Here is an 8,767-nt window from a genome sequence, read left to right on the forward strand (position 1 = left end):
CTGAAAATGAATTATATTATATTTATTTCATAAAAGGACGAAACTAAAACAGAGTAATTTATGGTGCAGACACTTACAGTTAAATAATGTGGTTTTTTGATTAACTTCTTTAACACAAAAAATTAACTTTCTGCAAATTACAAAATAAGGCGAAATTAATTTTTCAATGTACAATTTTTAGTTTTTATTTAAAGAATGGAAATTGATTAGGATATTGAAAACATACATTCGCACCCAACTTGCACCAACGAAATCTATTTTTATTTCATATAAAACTAACCAAAAACCCAGAAAAAGAAAATGCAAAACCGCAAAACCTTGCAATCAAAGAGCAAAGAGTATGAAACTACTTTGTGCTTCAGTGTTGCAAGATGCAGCTGCAACCCACAACCAAAGAGTATATAAAATGCCCACAACCTTTATATACTCTTTGCCCACAACTGTCAAAAAAAACGAGTAAGAAGACATTTTGAACATTGAAGAAGATAAACTAAGGTCAAAGTCTGAATGTGTTCACATTAATGGGATTTTCCCAAACACCTGTTTTAATTTCGGACTTTCAATTTTGTTAGCAAACTCATCAGTTACAGATGAGTGTTGAATAATTTCCACTTCAACAATAAAAGCAAAAAATAATCCAACAATTAAACTGGCAAGCATGACTAGAAACTGTCATTTCCATATGTAAATTGTCAATAACGTCGAATGTCAAAGTCATTCAATAAATAAATTCGACAAAAATAAACAGAAAAATGTAATATAAAAACTTTACGTGCCAATTATGTATAACATGTTTTATCTTATCGTCTAAAGGCAATAGATCTATATAAATAATAGATAATAATAGATTGTCAAGGAACTATTGTAAATAATCAGTAAGAGTTATAAGTAAGCTTGACTTTTTAAAATTGCTTAAGCATTTCCTTAGTTTTATAAGGTAAGCTTAAAGTGATTAAAGATCGTTATTATTAAACAATAAACTGGCATTAAGGCGTTTTTAGATGCATATTTCGGGGACATTATAACCGCTTTGTTTGTAAACAAAGGTGTAAGTAAAGATCTTTACTTATAAAATGAATTTCTTTATAATTTAGGATGGAAGATCAAGTTGAGGAAATTGAGTTAAAGCCAGTGACTGTAAGGCGTACTTTCACTCTGAGGAACAATGTGGCGCGGCAGGTGGCTGTTAATTTCATGCCATCTAGGCAAATCCCGTATGGTATGTTATAGAAATACATTTTAATATCATCATATCTGTTCTTGGTTTACATATCTTGGTCTCAGGTAGATCTAATAGTGATGGTGAAAAGTGTGTGTTTGATATGGAATATTTTTTCAAATAACATGTACTTTTTAACATACATGGAAATAAATATTTATTTGCTCAATTATTGAATGCCTTATGATATTTCAATTGATGGTTATAACCTTAAACTAGATTTTAATTTTATTATTTGTTTAGAGGATTTATTTTTTTATAAAATTCTAATTATATAAATGATTCTAATTATTAGGTAAACATGAATATAATGTTCTGTTTTGTTCATTTACTATACAAGCAAGAAATTTAAAATATTGGATAAAATTTTACCGTTATGTGCTTCATTACACTGTAATCCTTACTTTTATAATATTCTATGGTATCATTTGGCATTCAAATTGAAAAGAAATTGTTAACCCTTCATTCAACGGAAATTTTTGTAGCAAAAAAAAAAAATTTTTTTTTGGTATGGTCATACTTACGTAATTTTCTCAAACTATTATAGTTCAGTAGATATTTTTAATTAGTTGTTCGTCACTGGACACCATCAAATTAAGGGTTAAGCCACTTTTCACACATAAAAAAATAATTCTGTCCAACATGTTGCACTTGCACCACTCGTAAGTCGGCCCTTTAACGAACTCTAATTAAGTTAACAAGTTAACAAGAAAAATGTGAATCAAAAGTCAGTGCACCATTCTGCTTGGCTACATACAGTTTTGTTTGAAATATTCTATTTCACAATTAGAATTATTTATAACTTAAAATGAATCCAGTAGAGTGTGATGAAGTAGTTACATGCCGATTGTATAGTAAGTAAAATACGTCTTATTTTTGGGGGGGCTGTTCGTACTTGACGTGATCCAAGTTTCCCTCCATAGTTCTTCTCCCCTACAAATAAGCAGGGTTGTCATTTCAGGTACACTACGACTACGCCGCAGCAACTCTGACAGCGAGGCGCTGCTGGCGGGCGGTGCTGATAGCGACCGGCAGGCTGATATCATCGTGCGCGAAATGGAGCAGCTGCAGCGTCTCATGGAGGATAACCCCGTCTCCGAGGAGCTTAGGAGGTACAGTCCGATAGAAACAGGCAACCGGTTGACTGCAAGTCTTCTGGAACAATAAGTCGAAATTGGAAAGGCAGATATTTTTCTAGATTAATCCGCCTTATAAGTATTAAGTCTTAGTAGGTTGGGTTTCCAAATTAGGCCTGAAAATAAGGATCATCAGAACCGCTACCAAATTTATTTTCCAACATGTGAACCATAAACTTTTTTTCCTTCCATCCAACTCCTCCGTCGCTCTCTCGTGGAATACTTTCTTAATCACTGTTGTCATAAATGTACAATATACAAGAAGGTGTGTTTGCGCAGAGAGGCGCTGCGCGACTTGCCTCAGGGTCTGACGATGAAGCGTACGGTACGCGCCAAGCTGTCCGCCTCCGTCAGCCTGCGCTCCAAGCACCGCCCCATCTCATTCTACAAGCGGCTCAAGTACAGGATCAGCTTTGCTATGAAGAAGGTCAAATTATATCGGAGTTTTAAAAAAACTTAATGAGTACCCTATGTATTATTCCAGCCATTCTGGACCATCAAACAAACATCCATCCATCCATCCATCTAAACATTCGCATTTATAATATTAGTAAGATATAGTGCATGTTGGTATAAAAGAGGATATGCAAAAGAGGGCATGAATTCCGACATGACGGATGATAGAAACGTATAGAAGACCTTTTGAAAAGGCTGACTGTGACCTCATCATCTCAACAGGGTCGTGATCGTATCAGTGAGTTGATATTTTCGATCGAGCCGTGGCACGAGGCGATCCGGCACGTGGAGGGTCAGTTCGGTTCCGCGGTGGGCTCCTACTTCCATTTCCTGCGCTGGTTGTTCGCGATCAATCTGCTGCTGGCCATGCTGCTGGTCTGTTTCGTGGTGGTGCCGCAAGTTCTGCATGATCAAGAAAATAATAATAAAACTGGGAGTATGGGTTTTTTAGACTTCGTCAGTGGTAAGGTATGTAGAACTTCGATCGTAATACAAATTCTTGTCTACTTTAGTTAAGAGTTTTTTTGAAAGAAATACACATAGTTTTACATTAATGTATTTGGTGTGATTTACTGTGAATTAATGAATTATAAGTTTATGTTGGTAATTAAGTCAAAAGTCTCAACTTAGTAAGAAAATAAAAAAACTAATAATTGGAATTATATGCGTCATAATTGTTTTTGTACCCTATAATGATTTTTTTAAGAGGAGCTTGGTTTGTATTGTAGGGTGGTTTTGAAGACAGCGTGTTATTCTACGGGCACTATCACTGGGGCGACGTGTCCGCGCTGGGCCCGCTTACCTACAACATGCCCTTCGCCTATTTCTTCACAATGTTCTCTCTCTACTTCTTCTTCTTTGCTATTCTCTGCTATAGGTAAGTATTCTAGATAAAATTTATCATTCTGTTTGTTTTTAATCTATGTTTTTATTTTTTTTTACCGCAGAACGGCGTATTCGTATCGACGTAATTTTATAGAGATAGCCGGCGGTCTTAGCAATGTATTTGCTACCAAAGTAAGTGTTTACAGGCTGATGAATACATATCTCTTTATTGAAAGTTTTTCTTGTTCAAGGTTCAAGCATCTATAATGCGTATTACGTTTTGACAGGTATTTTGCGGTTGGGATTTTGGCATCGTGTCGCAGCACGCGGCCTCTCTCAATGCTTCCAGTATCTACAATGAATTCAAGGTCATTTATCTTTTTTTATTGTTTGATGAAGGTTTCTTACATTATACACTCATTTGAAAGAAGATAAAATGCTGCTTGATAAGTTTTTTTTTTTAATCCGCGCTTACGTAGTTTCAACCGCTAGTGTAACAACATTTTTAAGAAAAAAGGGTTTACCTTGTAGGAGTTGCTGAGCGAGCAGAACAAGAAGCATGTGACGATGTCATTGTGCAGGAGAGTGTGTCAGTACATGGTGAACGTGACGGTGACGCTGTGCGTGCTGGCGCTGGTGGCCGCGCTGCAGTACGGCCTCTGGCAACTCCTGGCTCTCGACACTCAACTACAGCATTGGGAGATATTCGTCTCCTTGATCATCACATTTGTGATAGCTCTCTGTCCATTGCTCTTCAATTTGATTGTCAGGTCAGATTTTTTTATATCATAAGCTAACACACGAGCAAGAGAAGATATTATAAGAGGAGCGGAGCGTTGTCGACGGAAGTGGGGTATTACAGAAGAATAATATTTACCCTTCCCATATGTCCTTTTCCCTGTCAACTCTACATGCTTTCTTTATAAGATATGGAAGGGAAAGTTGACTAAATAAAGCCTCAGAAACTCAAAATTGTTTCATATGTATATATAGAAAAGCAATGGACTTAACATAGATGATATGTACAGAGTGGAGTACTACAAGGCGCGCACCGCACTGTACGTGACGCTGGCACGCACTGGCTTGCTGGACATCAGTACACTCACCTTGCTGCTGGTCTACTGGTCGCAATCCGGCACACCGGTGCGTTTACACTGCTATACTGTTGAAGGGCGATAGTCTTATGTGAAATTATGTAAATAAAGATGGGTTTCCACTGTGCGTGGTTGTAGTGCTGGGAGAGCGCGGTGGGGCGGGAGACGTACCGGCTCGTGCTGCTGGACTCTCTGGTATCTTTGTTCCTCCTACCGCTTGTTGAGTTCGCTAGAGGTTTCATTTTTAAGTAAGTTTGCTTCATTTTATTTTCATTTTCATTAGCCGTGACCATGTCAACGCAGAATAATAAAAATATTAATTGTCCGTGTGCAGACATACAGATAAAAATATAATTTATTTTTTGGTTACACACAGACACTCTAATTTTATTATTATGTATTGATTTTTTTGACTTATTTTTTACGTATTTTCAATTCGTTTATAAAATCCAAACTAAGGATTTTTGTTGTTTGGCGACATGTTTAGTCGTGTAGCTGGAGGTGGTTAGTAGCTTGCGGGTGAAACAATACTGTATTGCAGGATGAGCAGCAGCAGCAGCAGCAGCAGTACGGGGCCGGAGTTCAACCTGTCGTATAATTCTCTGACGCTGGTGTACAACCAGGGCGTGGTGTGGGTGGGCGCGGCGTGGTGCCCGCTGCTGCCCGCCGCGCTCGCGCTCAAGTTCCTGCTGCTCTTCTACGTGAAGCGGGAGTGCGCCCTGCGCGCCTGTCAGCCCGCCAGGAAGGTACAAATACTATCTTATTGCTGTACTGATAACGTTCAAATTGTCTAATTTATTCATATTTCATACTACATACAGAATGTACTGTAGGTGTGGCGCGCTGCGCAGACGCAGACAGTGCTGTACATGCTGGTCACATTGTCTCTCTTCGTCACACTCTTCGCCATCGGCAGCCTCTTTCTGCGGTCAGTCGCTTTTACATTTTATTCTTATACTATAACGAGATTAACTGAAGTTCAATGAACCGACACCAAAAAACTCCAGTATAAGTGGGACAGCATCAAAATATTTACGAATAATTTTATAAATGTAAATTTCTATATTACTAGTAAAACATTATACGATTACATTTTATTTACAATTAGTACTTTGGTTAAAATATAATCTCGTTTAAATAGCAGCAATTTTTGTCTTTTATTATAATTTAAATAATATTGTTTATTGCCATTTCACTGTCAGTTCACATCATCTCTTTAGTAACTTAATATGTATATTTTGGAATGCCTCTGCCTAACTCTCTAGGTGAGTGTCGTGAGTATTGTTGTTTGTGTGTGTGTGTGGCAGCGGGTCATCAGAATGGTGCGGACCATTGATGAGGTACAGCGCGGTGTGGGGCGTGGTGAGCGAGGGCGTGCTGCGGCTGCCGGACCGCCCCGTGCTGCACGCACTCCTCGCCTTCCTCACAAGACCCGGCGTCATCGCTTTCCTCTTCCTCTCTCTCTGGTAACTGTACACTCTATGGTTAACTTATTTTTTATATTTGAGCAGATTTTTGTCAAGTTACTAATATTTCTTGTACCATTCCAACTAAGCTCTATGTTTGTCCTACGACATGGTTGGAGAATACAAACAATATTTTAGTTGTAGTTGTAAAAATGATCTTCACAAAGCCCGATCTCTAAATAAACGGTTCGTTTTGAAGTTACGTTGATCTACTTATATGTGAATATGTTGTCTGTACGTGTCAGCGTGGCGACGTACTTGATGCGTGCGCGTGCGCGTGCGCAGCGCTCCATGGTGGGCATCCTGCGGCGCATGCTGGTGCTGCAGGCCAAGGACAAGGACTTCCTGCTCGCCGCTATAGACAAGGTCTCCAATGGAGGTGGGTTAATACCACTGCACACGATTTTCTTTTTTTTTATTTCAAAGTCTTTTAATGATCACTCAGGAATACCAATTAACGATTATAAATGTTATTGTGAACCTCCTTTTAGTTAAAATATTTTATCTTACGCTGGACCTTCGTTATTCTTTTAATTGATATTTTACCTTAATTTTGACAAAAATTGTCAGAATGGCTGTACAATCCTCGCGAGGAGGATCAATCGGCGGACAGCCACACGCTGAAGTACCTGCAGGAGGTCCGCAAGCCCTCCAACGCGGCGTACCACTTCGACGTCACCCGCCTCAACCACTCGGAGCCCCGCCCACATCGCGCGGAGACACGCCCACATCGTCCTCACTCCCACCACGTGGCCACACGCAGGACCAGCGAGGATGGCGACACTGACAGCTCCTTCAGCTGGCAGGGATCCGCCACCTGCTTGAACAACACTAACGACGATAAATTACAGTAGCAGCAAGAGTTACGACAGACGATGACCGAGTGGTGGGGGCAAACTTGTCATTTTTTTATTTCAAATACTATATCGAAATGTCCAATTTTTATTGATTTATTACTTTACAAGTTATCTATCTTTTATAGGCTGCTGAAATCCTAGTATTTACGATGTCTCTAAGCGGGGGAGGGGGGGTGCAGGTCCAGATCAGTGGTTTCTTCAAAGTATAATGTATTCCGACGCGACTAAAATAAAATTTACGTATTCGGGACCTACTGGTTGGGAAATTAAAATATATTTCATTTGAATTTAAACGACAAATATGTAAACTTATATAAAAACGGGTAAACACTCACATAAATTCGTCGTCACCGGACGAATATACGTGAGTGTTTACTCGTTTTTATATAAGTTTATTAAAATGTCTCACGAAAGTTTGAATAATTTAATGACAAATATATAGTTTAACTTTGGTATGAATATTTTAGATTTGAATTAGATTGAAATATATTTATTTCTATATTCTCACGTATTACAAATTAATTGATCTCTTCGTGGATTGTTTGTTATTTAACTTAAGATCTATTTTTATAACGTGTCAATTTGAAGTCTTCCAAATGTATTAAACAATTATACATTATAAAATTATTAAGAGATTTTTTTTAAACTAATGGTGCAATTTTGAATAGGCAAATGTAAAAATCTATATTTTATATGGCAACATTTATAAAAACATTTAGAGGTTATAAATCCACAATGAAATAAATAGAATTAATCATAATTTATGTCAATACTTAAAGATTAAATAAAGGATAATTTAAATTTAATAATTAGAAAAAATATCCTCATATGGCCTAATCACCCTTAACTTAGGGTAGGCTCCTAGCTCCACGGTGCGGACGTATAGTGAGCTGATGATGATGATGTACTAGCAATATATGGAAGGATTTATTTATAAGTACATAAATAATAAATTACCTTTTACATTATTTTTCTTAGAATAAACAATTTACATAAAAATATTATGTAAGTCTAAAATAATATTATTATTGTTTTTTATTCATATAAATGTAAATTGCATTTATGTAAAATAACATATAGTGCTAACTTGTGCCAAATATACAATGATTTTTATATAAAAATATATTAAATATGAATTTGTCGTGATAATATTGTAAAAGCATGTTTTACGAAATGTTTCTAGAAATATACAAGGTTTGTGTAATTATTAGGTTGTAATTAATTTTAAGATATAAATTTATATAATGCATTTAATATTTCTATGAATTGAATATTAAATTATTTTATATAGCATTTGTAATATTAATTTTATTTTTCAAATAAAAGAATTTCTAGAATTACTAGTTACTAAACACAGTTCGAAAATACGTTTGGTTTAAAAAAAATATATATTCTTGGTGCTGATCGCGATGGACTTGTTAACATGATGCTATCTCTGTTTTTTTCAATATGAGTAAGCGAGATAACTACATGTTTGCGTACAGCGGTGTTAGATAAAGTGCATTCGCTACAAAGCGATTTCATAACGAACTTCAAAAATGTATCTTTCGATAAATCATGCGATTCTCGCTTTCGATAACTCAGTTTTATACATTTTTGAAGTATGTTATGGAATTGCTTCGAAGCGAATGCACTTTGTCAAGCCACTCTAATGTTTCTTGAAAACTTGAACATGCATAAATAATATTATAGTTTGAATTATTGTTAATAATAT

General features: G+C 36.5%; 1 protein-coding gene across 2 annotated transcripts; it reads left to right on the forward strand.

Moving 5' to 3' along the window:
• Positions 1-725: 725 nt before the first annotated feature.
• Positions 726-7,355, forward strand: LOC106119186 (transmembrane channel-like protein 3). 2 transcript variants are annotated; one of them, XM_013314090.1, is made up of 16 exons: positions 726-937; positions 1,095-1,219; positions 2,181-2,331; positions 2,635-2,782; positions 3,034-3,279; positions 3,540-3,688; positions 3,759-3,828; positions 3,924-4,004; positions 4,168-4,406; positions 4,665-4,779; positions 4,869-4,978; positions 5,272-5,476; positions 5,564-5,658; positions 6,038-6,196; positions 6,442-6,575; positions 6,767-7,355. In XM_013314090.1, exons 2-16 carry the CDS (start codon positions 1,096-1,098, stop codon positions 7,048-7,050), a joined length of 2,310 nt encoding a protein of 769 aa, XP_013169544.1. In that variant the 5' UTR covers positions 726-937; position 1,095; the 3' UTR covers positions 7,051-7,355. The 2 variants fall into 2 exon arrangements, with proteins under 2 accessions (XP_013169544.1, XP_013169545.1); XM_013314091.1 differs by having other exon boundaries at positions 726-888.
• The last annotated feature ends 1,412 nt before the right edge of the window (positions 7,356-8,767 follow it).

This window comes from Papilio xuthus, unplaced genomic scaffold (genome assembly GCF_000836235.2).
Source record: "Papilio xuthus unplaced genomic scaffold, Pxut_1.1 DF827542.1, whole genome shotgun sequence".
In the NCBI taxonomy this organism is placed as follows: Eukaryota; Metazoa; Arthropoda; class Insecta; order Lepidoptera; family Papilionidae; genus Papilio; species Papilio xuthus.